This window comes from Carlito syrichta, unplaced genomic scaffold, assembly GCF_000164805.1.
Source record: "Carlito syrichta isolate Samal-C Ts95f unplaced genomic scaffold, Tarsius_syrichta-2.0.1 Scaffold118959, whole genome shotgun sequence".
Classification (NCBI taxonomy): domain Eukaryota; kingdom Metazoa; phylum Chordata; class Mammalia; order Primates; family Tarsiidae; genus Carlito; species Carlito syrichta.
This window is the reverse complement of record NW_007063055.1, coordinates 321,839-347,159: the sequence shown is the minus strand read 5'-3', so window position 1 is coordinate 347,159 and position 25,321 is coordinate 321,839. Positions and strand designations below refer to the sequence as shown.

The following is a 25,321-nucleotide window of genomic DNA, read 5'->3' as shown; positions in this document are numbered from 1 at the left end:
AGCCTTCCAAGTAGCCGGAACTACAGGCGTGCGCTACCATGACCGGTTAATCTTTGATTTATTGTAGAGATGAGGTCTCGCCTGCCCAGGCGGGTCTCGAACCCGTGGGCTCAGGCAATCCACTCACCTCAGCCTCTCAAAAGGTGCAGGATTACAGGCTGAGCCACCGAGCCCGGCCAAAGTACTCTTTGCTTAATGCAATACACCAATCAAGATGCTTTTTCCATTGCTCAAAACAGTTTTTGAACTTGCCAATTTTGATGCCTTTTAGGGCTTCTGCTGTTTTTTGTTTCGCATTCTTCACATTGGCAAAATGTTTTCCTTTGAGGACATTTTTCATCCGGGGAAACAAAGGAGAAAAGTTACTTGGGGGAAGATCCCGTGAATAGGGAAGGTAAGGCATGAGGGTCATGATGTTTATGGTCACAAACTGCTGAACACTCAGTGTGGTGTGGACAGGTGCTCTCCTAGATTATCCTTCATTAAATGGGCAGATGTGTTGAAAGAATCTCCAAAAAAGAATTTACTGAAGCCAAAAGCAGCCTCTTCACAATGCTAGCTGGGACACAGATGCAGATGGTTTCTTAGAACACTTACCTAGTAGGGATGCCTGAAATACAAGGGGCCCACTCTCAAAAAATAATTCTATCATTGGGGGGGTCCTGGTATATGTTCCAGCAATATGTTAAATATGCCTACATCATAAAATATCGGCTATAATTCTATTCTAGATTATAGGCATAAGTATTTGGAGTATGGTGACACTACTTATGTTCATTTTATGTTAATACCTTCTAAAACACAATGGCTGAATTAAGTAAAGGAGGTGTCATTTAAAAAAAAAATTCCACTGCAAAATCTCTATAATGAGGATATAGTCTCTCTCTCTCTCTGTGTGTGTGTGTGCATACATATATACAACATACATGTATACACGAAATGTATTTATGTCAAAAAAGTATCATTAAAAATATCTTGAGTCTTCCACATCTAGAATATAACACATTTTAAAAGGTCTCATGAGCCTAAATTCCAAATTTTAAGAAATTTTAAAACCATGCAATTAGAAAAATTTCTCAACAATTGCAATCAAACACAACATAAGTTTGCCAACTTGCTCCCTAGGTCTAAACACTCCATTGTACTGACTCATTGTAATATAAGACATAATAAGCATATGTTCATTGTAAATACATACTTTGTGATCATTCCAAGTCAATTCAAAATAATGAATGGGGTTTTTATGCGTATGAAGCCAGCAGTGACAGATGGCCATTTTTTCAATGTAATGACTCAGACCTGCAATGAAATCAGGAGATACCAATACTTTCTCCACACAGTAATCCTGGTTTCCAGGTAGGAAAAATTCAAGACTTTATTTACCCCAGCCCATCTGGGGAACTATTTTTTACCTGTTATTTCTACTTGTTTCTGGAGTATACAGACTGGCTATCTTTTGGCCAGACATATTCCTCTATGCAAGCAACAATGGATACATGTACTTTTTTCAAGAAAAAGAATTTGTAATGACATAGTAAAGCCAGTGGAACAAGACCTCAGTCATACATACAGTCCCTCTAGATAACAGAATTGATGTGTCTACTCTAATTGTAGAGCAGTCATAATTTTAAGACACTGGTCAGTTCAGAAGACATAAATTTTCAGTAAAGAGACTTATTTTAAAATCTACACCGCAGAGAAAATATGTCTTAGTTTATACAGATCCAACTCAGTTTCATAATGGAAAGATTTCCAAATTAGGAGAGGGACCCAAAAAACTCGAAAGTTTTTTTAATAAAAAAAAATTGTGATTTATTTTTTAACTGTTTAACTTTCAGCCATCATCAAAGCACTCTCCGTTGGATGCAATATATCTATCGAGACATTTTTTTCACTGGTCAAAAATGCTTCACTTTTCGATTATGATCTCTTTTAGTGCTTCTGCCATTTTTTTTCCCCACACAGGCAAAGCATTTCCCTTCAAGGACTTTTTTTCATCCGGGGAAACAAAAAAAGTACATCAGAGTAAGATTAGAAGAATAAGGAGGGTGGGCCACAGGGGTCATGTCATTTTTTATCAAAACTGCTGGACACAGCATGGTGTGGGCAGGTTGTTTGTGTAAACCACCCATCATGAAATGGGCAACCGCACTGAAAGAATCTTAAAAAAAAAATCCACTGAAGCTGAACACAGCCTCTCTGAATAATGGTGACTGGTATACTTATTCCGATGGACACCTAGAACATTTACCTAGCAGGGGAAGTCCATACTACAAGGGGCCTGCCCTTCAAAAAATCATTCTGGGGTTTTTTTTGCATCCCTTCGTGTATATTTATTCCAAAGAACGAATTACATAAGTTAGTAATTATAGAACAGTTCCTCAGTTTGGAATTACACAAAACAAAACAAAAAATCCTATTGGGTTAATCACTGTGTATTAAATTAAAGAGACAGGCTGGGTGCCGTGGCTTATGCCTATAATCCTAGCACTTTGGGAGGCCGAGGTGAGAGGATTGCCTAAGCCCACGAGCTCGAGACCAGTCTGGGCAACTTGGCAAAGCCTCGTCTCTCCAATAAATCAAAAAATTAGCCTGGCATGGTGGCGCATGCCTGTAGTTCCAGCTACTTGGAAGGCTGAGGTGGAAGGATTGCCTGAGGCCAGTAGATCGAGGCTGCAGTGGCCACGGGTGTGCCACTGCACTCCAGCCTGGGTGATAAAGTGACTTTGACTCTAAAAAAAAAAAAAAATTAAACAGAGAACTTTTAATGAGAAATGAGTTTGGCAGATGGAGTCACTGACTTTAGATAAGGTATCGTTGATGGCAACTATTTAAGAGTCACTAATACTTTAGCAGGGGATCAGAAGACAGATTTCCATGTACTACTTAAGTCTGAACTGAAAAAGGCAGGTTTTCATGAGAAATTAGAGAGTGTACAGGCATAATGATTTTGTTTTTAAAGTCAATGCAATAAAACAGAACCATCAATGTGGTCATCATAACTACAAGGACTGCTGAATAATTATTTTAATCATCCAGTTCTATGAGCATTCCTTTAGGGGCCAAAATACCTGTCCCCCAAAGTCCAAGTGCCATCAAAATCACCAAATCTAGTTTTACAATCAGATAGAAACCGAAGTAGACAAGAACAACTACAGACCCATCAGATAAAATAACAAGTTGGTGATATTTTTTGAGATGTTAAACCAGATAAACAGTTACCTGCCCAAGTATATTTTACACTAATTTGACAGCACAGCCAGCAAAAGATCTTTTATTTCTACTTCCTTCCAACACACCAACTTTCACATCATGATGGGTTAGCCAACATTCATAATATAAAAATAAGTCGTATAATCTAAGATATAAAACACTGGAGCACAGTTGTAGTTCTGTCCTCTATCAGTGCCCAGCAAGAGAAAGTTTCTAGAATAGTAAAATAAAGGGTTTCCAGGTATAAGTAATGCAATTATATGGCTAAGTAGTTGGGCTCTTCTATCACAGCTACTGCTCCTATTTAACAAGAAACTCCCTAGTCCACTTTGATGAGTACCAGGTCTTTAAAAAATAAGAATATAAAATGGCTACCAATCCAGATTATTTATATACTCTTTTCTGTGAACTTCAAATTCCCCATCCTTTTCCAAATCAGACAGATCAACTGAAAATTTGCTAAGGGGAGAAAAAACATAACAAGTAAAATATACTCATATTTTCACAGACACTGAAGACTCTTGCAAACAGTACCTCAAACAGTGGATGTAAGAGGAAGATTTGAGAAAGAAGGCAAAGTGTGGTGGCTCATTCCTGTAATCCCAGACTCTGGGAGGCCACGGCAGGAGAATTGCTTGAGCCCTAGGAGTTCACAACCAGTCTAGGCAACATAGCAAAACCTTGTCTCATTTTTAAAAAATAATAAAAAGCGAGGTGTGGTGGTGCATACCTGTAGTCCCAGCTACTCGGAATGCTGGGGTGGGAGGGTCACCTGAGCCCAGGAAGTCAAGGCTGCTATGAACCATGATCATTGTGATCATGCCACTGTACTCCAGTCTGAGCAACAGAGTAAGACCCACACCAACTCAAAAAAAAAAAAAAAAATTGAGAAAGGAAGCATATTATTTTAAATAATATAAAGAAGAGAAGAAAGAATCATATTTCTCTGACATGGCTTTTGTAAAATGACACACTAATATATTTGATAGCTGAGAGACCACCATATCGTAAGTAAAGGCTACCAATTTTGCTCCGGTACTATACGACTATATTTTAAAATCTGTATCTTTATGCATCTATGTGCAAGTTTTAAATAAAGAGCCTGACATTAGGCAAACTTCAAGACATAACTTTGCAAATTCATCATAAAAGTATACCAGATGTATCATTACCGTAAGATACAATGATTTGTTTAAAATACCCAGGCACAAATTTGTGCCTTTTTCAAAAGTTATTTTAGTATATAAATGCAAACCATGTTACACAGATAAATAAATTTACTCTGTGTAAATCTATGTTTTCTTCTTTATAAATCATATGTCAGTTCTATGATCAAGATTGTGTTCTCTAATGCCAACTAGAAGATATTCAGGTCACAGTCAGAATGGCCTGGGGGGAGAGGGAGACAGAACTGTACTAGATAGTTTTGTGATTATTACAGCATTGTAGATATCATAGAAAATGAAACAGAGGCATAAAATAGTGATTGTGATGGTCTGAAAACATGGTTATCAATTCACTGATAACAATCCCACTAAGAGGTTGGGCTTCAAACACTAGCCCCTTTAATCTGAGATCTTGCGCCTGTTGCAACAGGCAGAGTACACATGGGAAGTGATAGAATGAGATTTCTGAGGCTAGGCCACAAGAGACCAGGTAACTTCCTCTTTGTTCACTGGAGCCTGGAACACTTGTTCTTGAAGCCCTGACCCACCATGTATAGTTTTCAATTGCCCAATGACATTATCCCAGCTCAAGTGCCAGACTTGCACATGAAGAAGTCTCCAGATGATTCTAGCTTCCAGGAGTTAAATCACTTTTAGCTATTGAATTTGATCTGAACTCAGGACCCAAGTATCATGGGACAACGAAAGACCATCCCTGTTATTTCTTTCCAAATGTATATAGCCCATGGAAGCATTATGAGATGTTTACTGTTTTATGCAACTAACTTTTTTATGGTGTTTTATTAATGCAGCATTTCAAAAATGCAATCTTTCTAAAATAAAATACACTTCCCTTCCACGATCTGTCCCCTGATCGTGTCCAGCTTCATGTCTTACCACTCTTGAAACCCAATCATATGTTCACATTTAACAACTTGTATTTTCTATGGGAAAAACCTCTCTTAAAAATCGTCCCACTTTTACCCTTTATATACTGCCTTGAGTATCTTCTTGCCATTTCTATACTTAGCAAAATTCTTTATCTTCAGATCTCAGTTCAGTTATTACTGCCTCTGGAAAACTTTCCTCACCATACTCTCTCCAGCCTGAAATAAATGCACCTTTTCCTGTAAGAGATTTACCTATATTGTTGGCCTCTTTTTTCACTTATTGAGTTTCTTGAAGGCAAGAGCTTTGTATTATTTGCCTTTGAGTTTGTGTCTTCAGTGCAATCAATGCTTGTTGAGTAAATACACTTATAAACAAAGAAAAGAATTAACAAAACGAGGTAATTAAAAATTGGCCAGCTCCATGATTCAGCCTGTCATCCCAGTATTTTGGGAGGCCGAGGTGAGTGGAATGCCTGAACCCATGGGTTCGAGACCAGTCCGGGCAACTTGGCGAGACCTCGTCTCTACAATGAATCAAAAAATAAGCCGGGTGTGGTAGCATGCACCTATGGTTCTGGCTCTTGGAAGGCTGAGGTGGAAGGATGGCTGGAGCCCAGCAGGTCCAGGCTGGAGTAGCCATGAGTGTGCCAATGCACTCTAGACTGGGCGATGGAGTGAGACTCCGATTGAAAAAAAAAAAAAAATAGAACATAAGATAATATCAATGATGAGGATATAAAACTTCATGCTGAAAGCTGAAGTAGACATGAAGTAGATACAACATATGCAGACCTTGTCTGCCAGTATCTATACTAGAGCTGAACACAAGCATATCCTATGATCTGGCAAGTCCATGTTGGGGTACATGCTATCCAAAACAAGCATATCTATTCCTCAAAAGTCATATATTAGTATATTCACACACAACCATTGTAAATAACTCAAGGTGAAAAAGAACAAAATATCTATCATTAGTAGAATCGATGATTTGTGCATGGTCACACAATACAATATCGTATAGCAATGATGTGTGATGTGTGACTACACACAAACCATATGAATGAATTTTATAAACTTAATATTGAGAGAAGCCAGATAAGAGTATAACTTATTTAAAATTCCATGTACCTATGTTATGCATTACTGTCATAAGCCAGGAACGGTGTTTATCCTAGGGGAGGATGGTATTAACTGGAACAGAAGGAGGGGGACTGCTGGAGTACTGGTAATATTTATCAAGACATACATTTGTCAATCCATACTTTTAATGTACACTTTTCTGAATGCCAACATTACAGGAAACAAACTGTCCCTGCTTCTTGCCCAGAAAATCCACAAACGCCCCCTGCAAGCACCATTAAGTCCAAGTGGAATCTCATCCTGAGACTTAAATTTTAAAGTCAGCATTTATGGCAAAAGTTGAATTTTGTCAATTTCTCTTGAAAATTCCTAAATTAATCACAAAGACTGGAACATCTATTTTTTACTTTTATACTTTTTTTTTATTTTAATTTTAAAGATGCGGGGTACAATTCAGGGTTAGGTAAATAACGGTCATTGTACAGGCAAGTTTAGGCCTCACCTTGGTGCCCACCTCACCTGGTTTAAGATCAGGCACCCTTATTGGTGAAGTGTGCACCCCTCACTGCCCCAGCAGTTCCCACTACTGCCAATCCCTTTCTTATAGTACTATAATTACTTTTACACTTCATTATACCAGATCTTCTGACTTCTGCGAGAATCCCTGACATCAAAAGAAAGAAGAATGCTTATTTGCAAAGTTTTAGGCATGCAAATCTTAAAATGGATCAAGTCCAGGTCAAAGGGAGCAGCTGAGTTTTATACTCACTTTTGTATGTCAAACACATTATGAGATGATTACATCACATAAAGGCATCAAATAAACCTTTTCCGCTTTATAACTATAAACTCTTGAGAATTATCTATTAGAATTCATTTAAATATGATAGACTTATCATAGTTCATGCAGATATAATAGAATCTCTCTATTATGAAAATATTAAATTTTCTTTACTAAACATTACATTGAATCATGCCAATTCGGGTCACCAGTATCTTGACATTTAAAGTATGATTGTATTGCCATTGTTAGTTCACAGAAAAACTCTGTGAAACCAAACAGCAGTCGCATCTTTCTAGGTTTTCACCCAGGTAAGAAAACACAGAAATAAATCTCCCCCGCAAGTGAGTCATTTGACAGAAATTTGGCTCATGATTTGACTTCCAACATGAAGGGTTCCTCAGACTATATTCCTACTTTAAATAGCAGAGGAGAAAATGTCCCCCAGATCATATACGAATAGGTTCCAATGCGATTTCATCAAGTTGAAAATAGTACATTAATAAAGGGAGTCTGTAGAAAGAGGAGAAAATAAAGAAAGCAGAGTCTGAAATTTTCACATGATTTGATCAAAGATGACTGGGCCAGAGAAAAACCGGCCTTGCTGAGCCCACCCAGGAGGGTGTTTTTAATTTTCAAAGGAAATAAAGGATAAGGGCTGATGGACTTTCTTTGATTACTAAGCACTATTACTTTAGAAAGAGGATAGGCTACTGAATTCTGGAAATTTATTTTTTTCATAATCAAGGAAGCTCTGAAATCCACAGAATCTCATGCTATTATTAAAGACATTTAAAATATTTTCAAAGTTTAGAGCTACAGAGGCAACTCATAATTCTTGGCACAGAATCGAAGAAAAATGTTCAAAGGAGAAGAATGCAGGAGGGATACCAGGATAATTTCTTAGCTTTTCATAAACCCCACTTGTGCCAGCTGATCTTAGCCTAGATTCTATCAAAGACTTGCTGAAAGCTAGGTTGAGTAAGTGTGTACATGCACATATGAGTGCACATGCGTGTGGGCACATGTTTAGATTAGTACATCAGAATCTGGGAAAAGAACATGTGTGGTGATCATAAATCGTTCTAAAGATACCCTATACTTGATTGAGAAAGGATCATACATCTCCTGCCCCTCTACTGAGAGCCAGTGCTGTAAAATGGTAGGTTATAGCTATCCTGCTACTTCTCAGGGCAAGATGCAGCTAAAAACAGTAGCCCAGCAACGTAAAGTAAATGGACTTTTTTTTTAAGTGACAAGATAATGATCACAACAACAGGTAGGTAGAATCACTAACACTGAAGGGAAAATCTCATAAATCTGTTTCTTATCCAAATTTATTTAAATCTTGCTCCAAGTAGTATTTTTCTTGATGTCATTATATTAACTTGATGTATTTTTGTATAGCCTAATGTTACTATGGGGAGGTGAAAGAGTATGAGTGGTGGGTTCTGATCTGGGGCCAGCCTTTGCAGTCATGTGATCTGAGTAAATTTACCTGTCAGACTCAAATCCCCTTGAGTCAAAGGGCATATTAAGAGCTGTTGCTGTCATCATTAAAAAAGAAAAACAATGTATGTAAAGCAACCATCACAGCACCTGGTACATTGTAAATGCATTATAAATATTATAAATTATTACAAAGTATATTAAATGTTTCCATTCTGGTTTATTAAACTAACATTTACTAGAAAGAATATCTAGACCAGGTTCATCATCCCATAACAACTGTCACTAAATAAGCTTACCAGCTGGAGCTAAGCTGTGTTCACTACTAATGGATATGGAATCTTGGGAAATTTCAAGCAAAAAAATACAAAAAGGGAATGACATCCCTATGGGCTTGCCCTGCTAACTGACATATCTCATTCAAAAGAAAAGTCACATTTCCAGATAACTTTTTAATTTCTACACAGTTATTAGTAAACAAATCTGGAATAGTCCTTTTTAGTTAGAAATACAAAGAAGAAACATAAACATAAGCTTTATGTGCTTCTTGGACCTTCATGAAAAAATCTAGAGGAGAAATATAGAATAAGGTTCAAAAAAGAAATTATGCTATAATTTAATGACTGGATATCCCCATAGCTATATACAGAGCTTAAAGATTATGTATTTTAGACATTTTATTAGCAATGAACACAATGATTAAACTATGGTAACTGTTCAAAAATGTTAATCAAATCAATGAATAAATTAATAGTGATTTATGCTTATAATAAAATCATTTTGTTACTTAAGGAGAATTAATGAGAAATGGAAAGAGAAAAAAGATAAAAGTCTGAAGATATTTAAAACAAAAAAAAAAATTTTGGTACTTTAGAAACATTTTCTCATAAGAATCAAAGAAAGCACACACTTCAGCAAGGTGGCACACTTCCATCACCCAGCAGAAAGATATCTGCTATTAATGATAAAAAGGTATTTATAAAAACCATCTCAAGGTATCTCGCACCATTCCTAAGCCATTTGATCAAGGCTTTGGAAACAAAACACTTTCGGTATAAACAAAAAACTATCAGTCTTCATTGTTTAAAACCACTGTAGATAAACAAGATATTTTAAAAATATATAGGTGCTAAGGGAAGAAAGTAGAACATACAAGTGTTGGAAGATAGTCTTTAAAAATTTTAAGAAAAATTTTTGCAATCATCTTAAGAGTAGTTTCATAGAACACCATAGGCTCAAGATGATGAAAGGTCACTGATATATTACCAAATGCATTTTTATGAGATAAATTCAATTATAATTGCTGTGACTATTCCAGCCACAATTTAGACATAGAATCCAATTATCCATTTCATTTTCATTTATACCTCATGGGCTAGATCATTTATCATGTTTCATGATAATGATCAGAAGACACATGGAAAGTGATTTCTGGAGGTAACAAATTACCTACCATATTAGCATAGCTTACAAGTTCCTGTCAACAACTACTATGCATAAATATGAGGTAATTAAATTTACAATGTGCAGGAGTGTTTGATATGCTACTTGCTTCCTTCACAGCTGCCAAAAATCTGGGTTGCTTAATGTAGCAAACCCGACTGGTTGCAAATCAGAAATCATTATGGCCCAGAAACTCCAACAGGTAGACACTGTGCTGGGGCTTAGGGTGCAGAGATGCATCTTTCATCATCTGGTATTATTACTTTTTGCTACCAAACCATCCATCTTACTGCTGAGACAGCTTAAAATGATAGTCCTGGACCCTCACATTACTGCTCCTTGAACTCTGTCTCATCCATCTTTTGCATCATTCCTGATTCACAGCTAAGTGCCCTCTCCTGGCTACAGAACCAAGTGTGAACCTGTAGTGCCTTTAACCTACAGTGCCTCTCTAATAGTAATTGATTTCTCTTTATTATGGAGCTGCTGTTCAGAAAAGACTACCCATGGTTCCTGATGCTGAAAGATGACTTTTAAAAGACCCAATGTACACAATTCCAATAGTTGCAGAAAAATATATTCTTATTTGCAAGTTAGGCTTCACAATTGCATTAGTATTTCTATTTGCATAGTTATCTATAAACCTCAGCAACACAGACAAAAATGCCTCTAAGTGTACACCTATGCACACAATAAAAAAGAAAAGATAGCCTATAACATATATATACATGCAATATTTCAATCTGAAAATTACTGGAGTTTCAAATATGTTTGATAGTAAAATTCCAAATGCTAAGGTACTTAATAAGTGGAAACTGCAAAACAAGTTTATCCCTGACACAATGCAAACAAAAAAAAGGGATTTAAAGTTAGATGCAAGAAATAGTGAAAACTGCCTTTTAAAGTAAGTTTCTCACCCATCCATTTCTTCCCCTCTTTGCTGATGCTAAGAGAATCCTCAAAATGATACCAGTAACCTAGTAGTTGGTGCACCATAAACTATCCAAGACTAAAGGTTTTAATTCAGCTCCATCTGAGTGCTGTTATAAAAGTTTAATAAATCAAAATGATCAAAATGCTCCCAGTGGCAGATTGGGATTCAGTTTCCAATTCAAATTCTCTTTAATATATGGCTTCTCTGACATCTTGCATTTCTACCATCCGTGTTGAATTCCAAACACCCTGCTTCTCATCATTTCCATGCATCACCCAGTCTAGTCATGGGTAACTACTTTTCAGCAATCCAGCACAATACACAGAAATGTCAAACCCAGTGGGGGTTTTAACATAAGAAAACTATGGCCGTTGGGAACTCTTTATCTACCCTTAAGTAAATATTTTCAAACCTCCCACTGCAGTGAATAGCATCCTTTGAGGAGTGAGAAATGCTGTTGGCCAAAAGTCCTAGGGAAAATAAATAAATAAATAAAAACCTTCTCCCAACCCTTTAAAACACTGATGTAAGAAAAAGACAGATCTAGGAGTATTATTATGAGGAGCAATCAAATTTTGAACAGCAGAGAAGTCTTTTGAGAATTTGCTTTATTTCTATGAAGTAGAAAGTCTTACAAAGAACAAGGAAAAGATCTTTACTTAATGGACGGCCTCAAATCCAGCCAGGAATCTCCATGAAACATTAGGGAAAAACAAAACAAAACAAAACAAAACATTTACAGATGATATATCTTACATGTGTTTCTATGCATGGAAATGCGTACCCATGGTTGTTGATGCTGAAAGATAATTTTTTTAAAGACCCAGCATATAAAAGTTTTAAAAGACATTATATATAAGTATGTCAGGTTTCTCTTTCTAAATTCCCCATTTAATTAAGTACATCTGTTTTATCCTAAGTTTAACAATATAAAAAATTCTAATAGCACTGTCTAAAGGCTATGAGCGAGAAGCTTAAGAAATACAAAGAATTTCTATGTATGGAGTTTCTGTTGTTCAATTCATCTTGTATTGAATCCTTAACTTAATACCCTGCAAGTAGTCTAAGACTTGCCCACATGTGTAAAGTTTTAAAACTGGATACCTTCCACTAGATACCACAATCGAAAGTTGACAATTGAAGTGATTCTCTATGCTCTCAAATAAGTTCTTCAGTAAGTCTTTCAAATTTCTGTCGATGTTTCACCTAGCATCCCAGGCTAAAAATCTATTAGACTCCTCTGACTGCTCCTCCTGCTGTCCTTCCACAATGCTCTTACATCGGCCATAATTTCTCATGTTTGACCCACTCCCAGAACCTGTCACCAATTCAACCTTTTAGGATCATGAAAGCTTCCTAAACTTACTCCCTAAAAAGTCACCACTCTCCAAATCATCCTCCTATCCTGGATTTATGAGACAGAGAAGAACACATGATTAACCTACTGCAAAATTCCAAATTAAAAGACACCATGCATTTATATTTCTTAGGGTGGCACACAAATTCCTCCAAGTCATACATCAATGTACAATTTCAGGCTCATTTCAGACTTCTTCCCAGAAAAACACTGTGCTGTAGTCAATATTTAATACTGGTCCACAAGAATGTGTGCTTTCCAATGCCATTCCCTCCACTCAGAATGTCCTTTACTTATCTTCCACTATCCACCCATCAAGAGTCGGAAAGAATGTCTCCTCCTCAGCATACACCCTGACCATCAAAGGCAGCAGGGAGGTTCCCCTCCTCACTCTACACATGAAATTCATGTCATTCACAAGGAACTGTATAACCCACACTGTTTGCTTGTTTGTTTTGACAACAAATATTTGATAATATCTGTTGGACTTTGGTCATAGTGCTGGCTACAGAGATCTAAATTGTGAACAAGCAAAAGATAACAGTCGCTGACTTCATCAATCGAGTGGAAGAAGCAGATGCTAGAAATGCAATAATACTTTGAAGACCATCCAAGGAGTGCAGCAAACAGAAAAAGCCAAGGTGCTAGGGTAGCAGAAATCACAGTGTGTTAAAGTGAAAGGAAGCCAGTGTTGCCAGAGATTGGTGAACAAAGAAGATCCTCATGAGAGACTGGAGGAGGTGAGCATAGCTGGAGCAAACAAGGTCTTGGAGTTGTGATGAGACACTTGGAATGTATACTACATGAACAGGAAGCTGGCAAAGCCAAGGAGAGCATATTCAGACTGACTCTGTATCATATGGTAACTCTGGCATCTGTGTGAAGACTGATTTGGAGAAGGTAAGTGCTCGCTGGAGGGAGACCGACAAGGAGACTCTTTAAGGAAGTATAGAAAAGAGAAGACGGTGACAGGGACAAAGTGGCGGCAGTGATGGTAAAGAAAGACACTAGGCACCCAGAGACTATGCAATAAAACATGGATAAACAAAGGAAACAATTTACACACGTATTACAAATTTCATACATACAGATTTCTATTTATAATAGCTCCAACAACACAAAAATATTTTGAGACTACAGTCTTGTTCTGCACATACTTTAAACACCTTTCAAAAACTCTGACCTAAATAACCGTGGAGAAAAAACTGTAAAACAAAATCAATGAATTCTCCTCTGCACTAAAAAATAATTGCCATTTGGCCTTTAGGTATTTGCGGGGGGGGAGGGAAGTGAGTAGAAATCTGAATGAAATAAAACGTGAAAGTATGCATCATTTGAGAACAACAAAGAGAGGCTGGAGAGAGCAGCAAGTGTGAAGAGCCTACAGCAGAAAGATGCCAGGAAGAGCTGGTATGCCCACTGTGGAGTAAGGAAGGAGGTGAGCAGTAGGGCACAAATCTGGAGAGGCAGCCAGGGGATACTTCATTTAGGGCCTTTGGAACAGGAAAGGATTGTGAATTCCCCTCCCCTCTTAGAATGAAAGGAAGCCACTGGTAGGGGTAGCAGCGTTAAAGTAGCAATGGTAACCTCCATATGTACATGAAGACTAAAAGAATTCATAACCATGTGGGTAAAATTTCTTCCTAACAAGGGTACAGGTAATTATCCACTTGTTGTTTCTTTGTTTTAACACAACGACAGATTCTGCACCATCATGACTAAATCTGTGATTCCAAATTGTAAAACAATATAGAGAAACAACAAAATATTTCCCTAGGTTAGGGCTCAGAAAGCAGAAATGGGAGAGCAAAAGAGTGTTTTATTCCTATAACAAGGCTAAGTTTAAAAGGATCCCTGTTTCTACACTTTGGAAGAGATAAGAACACATCCATAGGCCACAATTTCTCTAAAAACAAACATCAGAGCTAAGGTAAAGTCGTATAAGAAAAGGCTGATGTACACTTATGTGCTGAGAAAAACTGCCCCATATAATGCCATATTACGAGGTCCGACAAGTTCGTGAACTCATCCTAGAAAAAGGGCTATACGTTCATTGCTCAATATCACCATGGTCACCCTTTGCAGTACTCCCCTTGGGAAGCTATGCACCAACACCAGCACCTAGGTCCGCCTGTCAAAGCAATTTTGGAACTCTATTTCTGGAATGGCCATCAGAGCCATTGTTGCATTACCCTTGATGCTATCAAGTGTCTTCCTTTCAATGTTTCCTTTACCTTTGGGTAAAGAAAAAAATCACTGGGGGGCCATATCAAGTGAGTAGGAAGGGTGTTCCAATAGTTATTTGTACAGTGCTGCCAATGGACACGCACGGGGGCAAGTTCTCCAACTTAATTTTCAGACCTCAACAAATAATGGTGACAGCTCTTGGGGTCATTCCAGAAAAAGAGTCCCAAAATTGCTTTGACGGGCGGATAAGCTGCCACCATCAGTGCATAGCTTCCCAAAAGGACTACTTCAAAGGTGAACATAGTGATATTCAGCAATGAAGTAAGTAGCACTTTTTCTAGGATGGTTTACAAATCTAATTGTCAGACCTCATATTTCATCTTTGTCCAGTTCTCAGTCCCTAAATCCTCACTTTTAATACTGAAATGGTGCAATTTTTCTTCTTTTTTTCTAAGTGTTTACCTGCATTATTTGTGCTGACCTTATGCTTGTTCTTAATTCTTACTACACTAAATGTTTCCTAGAAAAGGGAAAAAACATTCTTTATGCTATTAACTCAAAAGACAAGGAGAGTGCTGTCTGTGATTCTATCATAAACTTTGAACAAGTTGGTTTTGACTGATGTATTCATAACAAACAAATGCGTATTATTCTCTGTCTTCTTTGTAAGTATTCCACCTGACGTTTCATGAATGTTCTCTGTGTATTTTCTTGTTTGTACTCTTAATAGCAGGTTCCTGATCACATTTGGTACTAGTAAGCAAAATGTGTGTTAGCTAGCTTAAAAAAACGTGAATATTTAAATGACAAATAATTTCTGCTAACTGCAAACCTAAACACAAAAACTCATCTGTAAGTCATATACCGGTAGTAAATGCTGCTGCTATTGACTCTGTCTTGAAAAAGCGGATGGGAGAGTGAGAAAGACTCAAGAAAACCAATGAAGCAATGTTACCTCTCAACACTTACAGCGCCATCTTTACTCATTACACCACTAAACATTACAAATTATCTCTCTATTCTCGCTGATTGATTTCTATTTGCCAGCTGTAGAGCTTCAGTTCAATTAACATTCAATACGATGCTCACAGTGTAACATTATTTACAAAATTAGTGCTTAATAAGGTGTTTTAATAGAATAACTGCTTTAATAGGCTATTTTTTATTTGCCAGGAAATCTTTTTTATTATTATAGAATTAAAAATGTGACCAAAATCTAAATAAAAAATTCTATGCCAAGACAGTCAATAATTCTACATTTTATATAGAATTAAAAAACAAATTACTAGAGGGCTGAGACTGTGCCATGCCTGCTATTTCTTTGATGTTTGTCGGTGTCTATTACTATGTTAAGTACTCAATAAAGGCTGCTAGCTGATTTTCCAATGAAGTAGCAAAGAAACCCAGAGAGACTGAAAAATCTTAGTTCAAATTGACATTGTTGTTTTTTTTTTGGTTTGGGGTAAAGAAAAGAAAAATGGTGAACAAGGAGGAGAATATAAATAACAAAGACACTGTCGTCCATGAAGTAGATATAAGTCCCTTGGTAAAAACGGGCCCAGATTACATTTTTCACAATCTCCAAGAGAAGAGAACTGAAACTCAGGAAAAGAGCATAGACCTACTATCAGCACTCTGAAACCAAATTCCCTTGAGTTCAGCAGAAATAATTATTTGCTATGCAAATGATTCTGCTTCTTCCTTGATTCTCTGAAAATTCTTAAGAGGCTCCCAGCTTCATCAAAGGCAAACTCCCCAAAGATTCGCTCCAAAGAGCAGTGACCAGTACCTCAGCTGCTAAACACTCTTGTGAGCTATACACGTGAATCACCTATGAAAATATATTGAGAAAGAATTCTCATCGCATTGCATTTTTATTTTAAAAATAAACCAAGAGAAAATAAATAAAATGAAAATAATCATTCGGGGATAAACAACGGCTGCACTTTACCATTCATGAAGAGAAGCTATAGGGAAATTTGGAGGAAAATACTGGAAGAAGTAGATGGAGTTATGGGACACAGAAGTGAATCAAATAGAACGTCAGTAATAATATTAAGTCCCAGCCAATATTAATATTAAATTTAAAAGTCATCATTGCCATACTACTTTTAAATAAACATAAGTGCTATAATTATTTTTTAATGCTTTTCAGCTTTGACAAGGTATTCCTAAACTGATTATATGAACAATTCAAATCAGTATCCAGTTTCTGGTTGCACCACAATAAACTATCTGAAATAAGAACATGTAGTACTCCTTTGCTCATTTTGAATTTAAATATGTACCAGACATCTCAAACACTGAATCACCTGAATTACAAGTAGGTGCTATGAATGAGAGGAGACTCCAAATGTTTCTTCTGTCATACTCAAGGGTAGTAAAGTATAATTTTTAAATATGAGATATCCAGAGACACCTTCGAATTTGAGACATTTGATATCCACTGACTGAATGTGCTTTCCTAACTATGAAGGAGCATTTCAGGAAATGAGTTTGTGGTTTATCAATGTATTCTAAGACTTTCATTGTATTTCCAGTTTTATAAAACATAGTTGTTTAAACTATACTCTCCCAGATAACTCCAAACTTCTTGTCAAGTTGACTGGTTTTCACAATAGAAGTAAAGAAAAGAGATTTTCAAATCACCATTAAGAAAAAGAATCTTTATATGAATTTGTGAATCTGACAGGTTTGCTACAAAAACTAGTTAAAAATCAATACTGTGTGATATTAAGCAGACCGCTAAAGGTCTCAAGCTAGAAATTCCATTGCCTTTTGTCACCAACTAGCAAAAGTAGTAGAAAAGTGTTCTCCACTTCCCAGTGTCCTTGCTTGCTTCTAATATAAAAATACCATAATAAAATATTCAGGCATAATTTTATATACAAAAAGACTAGAATACTTGTCAAATCAAGATTGTTTTTTAAATCAAAAATATTTCATGTTGAAGTTACCCTTATTAGTTCATTTGAGCAAGGAAAGAATCTGGTTCAGACACTAGAAAAAGCACAACTGCCATCATCACTTCCGTTATACCAGCAAAACTCATTCCATCTATAGGTGAGAGGGAGTACATCAAGTCTGTCAGGGTCAGTTCCACTGCTGTGTCTTCTACTAAACAGTTTTATTGGTTAATTTTCAGAAAAGTACTGAATGTCTTTATGGAAAGATTGTTATAGGTGCTTAAATCAAGCAAAGATGAACTAGATAAACTCTGAGAGAACATAAACTCCTAATAATTATAGTAAAAGCAGAATCTGGAAAGTTCAAATACAAACCATGTATTAGTTTTGACTTCCTTCTTATATGTATAGTAAGTAACTGGTACTAAGCAAGTGAACCCATGAACAGCTTACCTTGAGCTATGATCCCACTGATTATCTATGATCTTACTTGGCTTAGTATAACACCCTTCTCCAATATTACCATATTCCAAACTAGGTATGTTTTTCAAGGTTAAGTAGTATCTTTTTTTTGAAATGGTTCCTCTGTTACTATCTTATGTAAATAAAATGAATATCTCTGAATAGCACTGTTTATAATCTGGAGTCCTGTGTACAAAAGTTCTCTACTGGATGTAAGAGTTGTCTCTCCAATACTCAGCAATGCATTTTGATAATTCTGGGATATAGTGCCCTCTTTATCCCCAGTTGGATAAGACCAAAGTATGGAGTCATATTACTGTGATATGACTAGGAGGTGAACCTGGCTTCGGATAGAAGCCAAAACCATGGACTGTAGAGTGAAGAATTGGAAAGAAAGCTGGATCCTTGATGACTAGATCAAACAACCATGAAGCCTATCCTGCACCTTCCAGTCCCCAAAGTCAGTCAATATCCTATGCTTAAGCTAGTGTATGGTGTATTGCAAAGGAACATATTAGCATAAATCTGAATTTCTTAAATTTTAAATACCAACTCCGAGTACAGTTTGGTAGCTACGATGAATAATGTTGGGTAAATGGATTGCTAGTCACCTAGTTTTGCAGCTAGAGGTCACTGTTATTCATTAGGAAGATGAAAATATTATTAAACAATTTTATGTCCAGTGCATTTTGATAATGGTGAACAGTTGACACTAAAATTTAATAATCAAATCATTAACAGTGACAAATAAAACACTGTGCTTTTCAAACTGAAGGACTTACAAATGTAACTGTAGTTTCACAGGTAAAAGTAATAGACACAAAAACAAACAACTTAAATAGAAATCGAGTGTCAGGTATAGCAATCAGAGAACGTTATAGAAGGTTGTGGGTCAGCTGGCTAAAAATGTAAGTGGGCCTGATTTAGACAGGTGCAAAAGGAAGGAGATCACAGAGGTAGAGACTAGGCAAAACAATCTGCAAAATAATTAGACTCCAAAGTTGGTGCTTTCAGTTTGAAACTCGTAAATACCGCTTCAACCTGCATTTCACATTGTTTTACACTTCAATTTTGTAAAACTCTGAACAAAAATGTCTGCTCTTCATCTCGTCTCTGCAAAAACTTCTCTGTCAATAAAGTTTGGCTTCCACAAGCTGAAAACATTATCATTACTCAAAATGATCGGGAAGCAATGTTAAAATCATGACAAAGGAAATTCTGTCTCACTATACTATTTTTTTCTTCCTCTGGCTGTGGGAAAACATAGATCAATACTCTTCAGCATGAGAATTTTGCAGTGAAATTTTCATTTGTAACAAACAGCAACAAAAAAAGCCTTAAGCGTGCCCTGTCACTTCCAGTTTAGGAGAAAATGCACTAATAAACTCTTACCCTTGGGTCATCTTTGACAACAGGCAATACCATGCCAGCTCTTATTAAAGACTATTCATATCACTGCCCCAAAAATTTCCCTTAAAATTACCATCTTTTGTACCCATGTAACAGGATGTCAACTTTAAAAGTGCCAATGAGCGATAGGACCTGTCAGCATAGTTAATTCTCAGCACTGCTTCAACACCAGGACAGCTGACCCCCAAGGGTATGTTTTTGGTCAGTAATATTTATTTGGTGGTTATCCAGACAAACAAGAAAATGTATTCTTCTATGTTAGGTGTCCAATAAAACAGCAAGTAAAGTATCACCCATAAGTATACATATATATAACAGCCTAAAGTATGTGGAAAGAAAAATAAAACAGCCCAAACTATCAAAATATATTTCTAAAAGGTTAGCAAACTCTGGAGAGCACATTCAAAGCACCATCAATTTTTTTTTTTTTTTTTTAGTTGGAGTCTCACTTTGTCACCCAGGCTGGAGTGCAGTAGCATGTTCATGGTCACCGCAGACTCAACCTGCTAGGCTCAGATGATCCTTTTGCCTCAACCTTCCAAGTAGTTGGAACTATAGGCATGCAATACCATGCCTGGCTAATTTTTAATTTAGTGTAGAGATGAGGTCTTACCAAGTTGCCCAGGCTGGACTCAAATGCATGAGCTCAGGCAAGCCTCTTACCTCAGCAACATCAAATTTTAACCCAACTTTTCCAACATAAAATTTTAAAACAACATTTATGGCAGGAGAAGGAAGGAAGGAAGAAGGAAGGGAGAGAGGGAGGGAGGGAGGAGGGAGGGAAGGAGGGATAAAGAACCCTCCTTTTATAAACTTTATCGAAATAATTATTTATTTCACAAGTAATACTCCCAGAACAGCTGTAAAAATCAGGCTTTAAAAATGATGATAAAAATCTACTTGTCAATTAAGATTAAAGGGATATCAGCAATGACAAAAGGATTCCTTTTAAAAAATAGACAGGCAGAAAATGCCCATAAAGAAGGAACTAGATACATAGAGGGAGCACTTGGATATAAGCATCAACGCTGTTTTCTACAACCCATCCAATAAATACATCACTAGTGACCTTCGTTGAAAAAAAATGTAAATAGTTATATATATGTAACTATATATAATATCATATGTGTTATATGTCACTGTTTAGTATTCAAAAGCACTCTGCGTACATGACGAAGACACTATCTCCTTCATATACCATACTACAAAGATATACTGAGTATGATAATTCAACAGCACACCCACATTCCTGAATCCGTAGCATATTAATCACCCTGAAGATTACCCAAGGAAAACTTCAGGTTTTTAAAATTAGGCTCAGGGAAGAGAGATGCCGGAACATCTCAACAAGCATGTATATACACGCACATGTGAACATGTGATAAATCGTTTCTCTGCCTAAACACTGGAGTGCAATACCATCATATTTTCTTATTATTCAATAAATTTGGACTTGTACAGGTGATATGAGTTTATTATGGTGACAGGGAAGAAGTTTCATTGAATATTGTCATATTTAATCCACAAAGATGAACTTTAAAAAAACATGAGCCCTGGGGTCTCCCAAGACAAAAGTATACAAGAGGCTAAAAGCATTATTCAGAAATGTTAATATGAGCGAAAGCTGGGGCGGAAAAGAATGAGCTCACCACAAGGAGTCAAAAACAGGAGGTTATATTCTGGTTCAGTCAATTATTCGATTTTCATGGCTCTGGGCAAATTATCAAATAGTCTGAATTTCAATTTCCTTCTCCTTAAAAGTATTAAAGTTTAAAGTATCAAAATTAAATACATCTTGAAATAATATATATAAAAAATATTTGACACCAGCCACTATAAAATATATTAACTACAATACAGAGCTATCTCATATCCTCCTTCCAGCCCCTGGGCCTTGGCATGTGCTGTGCTCTCTGCTTATTGGTGTATCTCTTGCCCTGCCCCTCTCTCCAGACTCCTCACCTGGGCAACTTTGTCTCAACCTTCAGATGCTTCCTCAAAGAATGCCTTCCATGAAACCTCTAACAATCTCAGCCTAGTTTACACATTCTTGTTGGGGTCTCCCAAACTTCTCCTTAAAGAGACTTACACAGTTTACAATTGATCATTTCATTTGTGCCAGCCTTATTGATGCTAGATAACATCCAGTGAAGCTTCTTTCCCTTTAAAATTTTCACATGGCTCAAGTCTTCATTTTTTAAAATTTCAGTTCAATTGCTACCTTCGCACAGCAGACTTCCATGCCACCTGAACTAAATCAACATCCTCTGTGATTTTGTCTCTTCGCTTTTCTTCATAACACACACTATGACTTGGCATATTTCAATATCTGTCTATATAGTGTGCTTAACATACTTCAATATTAAACTCCACGTGGGCAGGGAATTTGTATTTTATTTACAATTGTATCTCTACTATCTAGAACAGTGCCTGGAATATCACGGGGACTCAGTGCATTTTAAATGAATGTAATATACATTTTGTATTTGTATATATTTTTCCAGCATTTCAATACAGATATATATTGATAAATCATAATCCCTGACATTAGTATCCAAGTATGTTAATGAGGATTGCTTGGCGGTCCTAACTTTCTAAGGCTCTATAAAAGGTATTAATTAGTGAGCATTTACTATTGAGTTTTGATCATGGTAAAATGTATAAATCTACATGGAAATAAAACCTTTGACCTTGACTACATTGCCACAATGTTTTAGAGAAATGTAGCACCTGCAGAACTGTTTTAAGCAAGAACAACTAGATCTAAGGTTAAAATGCAAACTAGATGTTGGCAATATTGAATGAAGTATTTTATATGTTTACATTTTACCTACTAGACTATTGTAAAAACAATTCTTTCCATGGAAAACACTTGTTAGAAACTTAAAAAAAAACTTTACAACTATAGTGTTAATTTTATCTTAGGACAATATCAGAGCTTTTATAATGATATGGCTTTTACAGTGACTTGAGATCAAAAACACTGTGGTTTAAAAATCAATCAAAATATCTACAGAGTTGCTTTTGTTCTAATGAAGCCACGCAATTTCATGAAGTGAAAACAATTTTATCTTACCTCTCACAATAAGTTGAGCAAAATTGGACACACCAGAACCTCGTTCTGACTGAGTGACACAACGATACAAATCCTGGTCTGTTTTTGTCACTTCTTGCAATCTAAAGGAAGCGGCAAATCTTCTATGATTGATGTTCTTGGTCTGGGCTACTGGTATATCTTCTCCATTTCGCCTCTGCAAACGGAAACCAATCTTTAAAAACAGGTTCTTAACCTTCTATAAATCTAAAGCATCTTAGCAAGCAATATCTGTGATAAATTATTCTTGTTGCAAAAGACCTACAAATTCTTACCATTGTCATTCAGTCAGGAAAAGGATGTAAGGTAAAAACTGGTATCCTTTAAAGGGCAGAGGGCTGACACTACAGTAGTAATCTTGGTTTTCCACAAAATTGCTACTACACCAGAATAAATGAATTAACACCAGAGTAAATGAATTAACAGAGAGTTAATGGTACCATGGCAAATGATTCACACTCTCACAGGGTATACACACAAAATTCTTTTAGTCCTACTATAGTGCGTGTGCTGCAACAAGTTTGTCACCACCAGAAGACTGAGACCATGCCCTATATATCTTTGTATTCCAAATATGTAGCATGTGCTAGCCAGAGAATGGCAATAAAATACGGATGAATAATTCAGAGGCAATCCAAAACCGTACTCTTTGCTAACTTCTCTCTCTTTGGCATTAGTGACAAAGAAGTAGTCAAAACAGCCTAAACGTTAAAAGCATACCTGTCAACCTTCAAAATGAAATCTTAAAAACATATTTATGATATCAGGGCACCTCGCATAAGACCAATAAGTGTAAACTATAAAGAAAATGACTGAACAATCCAACGATAATAAAATTTGTAACTTGTATATGTTCAAAGACATCATGAATAAAGTGAAAAAAATCACTAACTGTGATAAGATTTTTGCCAAGGAAACGGCCATCAAAAGATAAATATCCAGGATATGTAAACACATTCTGTAGTTCAATAAGAAAAAAGATATATAACTCAATCCAAAGGTGGACAGGCTATAAAACAAGAAAATGTGTATGTCTAATAAGTGCAAAACAAGATTGTCAACCTACAATTTAAAACTTCTATATGTCAAAGAGAGTACAAAAGGCAAAAAGAAGCTACAACTGTGAGAAAGAAGTGGACAAGAACCTCAACCAAATTTCTTGGGGAAATGCCATCTCTGGCATCCATTCACACTACTTGAAATATTCCATACAACTAGATGTGAGAAACAAAAAAGATACAATTTTTGGTGGAATGGAAACCGTTAGAGCAATTTTAGAAAATGATTTGTTACTAGATAGTGACGTTGAGGATACAGAAACGTCAGGATCCAGCAATTCCACTTCTAGGTTTCTACATTTGAATCACCCTTGAACATGTAATCAAGGAGATATGTACAAAAATGTGGAACTCGGCATTGTTTGTGATAGTTAAATATAAAAAGATCCAAATATTTCTGAGCAGTGGATAGGTAAACTGTGTGTATTCATTCGATAAAATAATATAGCAGTTAAACTAAGCAAATTAAGACCAGCAATGTGTTGGCAAAATCTGAAACTAGTTCTTCAATGAAAATCACAAAATGCTAATTTGTGGCATTGGTCAATTTCTGTGGTGTAACTACCCCACTCTGGTCATGTTCAAATTATCAGTGTGGACCATTTGGCACTCAAAATTCCTGAAAACTTGACAATTTTCTGGTACTCATTATCTCCAGCATTTCACTGACTAGTACTACATTGTCTGGGTGCTGAAATCCCAGGGAAAAAAAAAAATTCTTGACAAAAATAAGAAATGAGACAAAAATATATAAAAAGTTAATGCCTATTAAATTAGGGTGGTGGATAGTGTAATGGCTATTTTATTGTTTTCTATGATTATCATTATGTTTAAAATATTGTATATTTTTGAAGAAGTAAATGATAAAGAGGATACTCTATTGCTTTAATAGTTTTCTAAATCCTAAAATCACTGTATATTTTAATACCCTTCCCCATACCTAGAATCACATATATGCATATTATGTAGAGTATGCATATGCATACATGAATACCTAAGGACACCAAGTTCCAATTAGAATTTTGCCATTTTTCATTCATTCGGTGTTTTGCTAATTCTTCTCTCCTAACCCACCCTATTCCATGATTTTTGCACCAAGATCTCTTGCTCATTCCCCTGGATAATGAGGAGAAAAAGCAGCTTATATTCAAGAACGCTGAAATATAAATCCATAAAATTAGCCTAAACTCTCTTTCCCTATAAACCACATAAACAAAATCTTTACACATGCAAATCTTTGACTGCATTTTTTTTCCAATTAGCACATCATTTCCATACACTTTTTCTAACTGGAAGGCAGACCAAGGCTCCATGCTTCTTACTTTTGCATAAAACCTCATCTGGTATTCCTCTAACTTCCCCTCTCAGTTGTGCTCTCAGCCTGTCACCTTGCTCTCTGTCATTTATATTTCTCAGCTCTTTGCAAGGCTAGTCAATTTCTGCTATCTGTCCGACCTTCTAGATTCTCCTGCAAATGTACTCATCCATCTGAGTCCTTCAGTTCTATGCCTTTCAAATCCCTTTTCCTCTCGTGAAAAGACTCTGAGTACCCTTCATGTATCCCTCTCAACAATCGTACTCCATCTTGTCATATTACCACTTCCTCAAAGGAGGATACTTTGTCCAGTACCTCACACTATCCGTCAGGAAGTGCTGCCATTATCCTGGTTACTAATCTGCAGACCGCTCTTCGTCCTTCCTCAAGCACTTCTCAACATCTGTAATTCCCAGTGTGCCCAGATATAATTCTCATCACTGGAAACATTCACAGACCACATTATCCTCTCCAGCTCAGTCCTGTGAATACTCCCAAAGATCCCCAAACTTACCTTGGCCCCAGTGATGCCCAACAGCTTCCCTTACCACCTTACAACATTCAAGTTCCTATTCT

At 36.4% G+C, this 25,321-nt stretch overlaps 1 protein-coding gene across 1 annotated transcript in view; it reads right to left on the bottom strand.

The window, feature by feature from the left end:
• Positions 1-25,321, bottom strand: part of LOC103249307 (receptor-type tyrosine-protein phosphatase kappa-like) — a 308,462-nt gene that overhangs the window by 17,667 nt on the left and 265,474 nt on the right. The window contains exon 7 of the mRNA XM_021707499.1: positions 22,355-22,529. Coding sequence (XP_021563174.1) covers positions 22,355-22,529 — 175 coding nt within the window. The remainder of the gene's footprint in view (positions 1-22,354; positions 22,530-25,321) is intronic.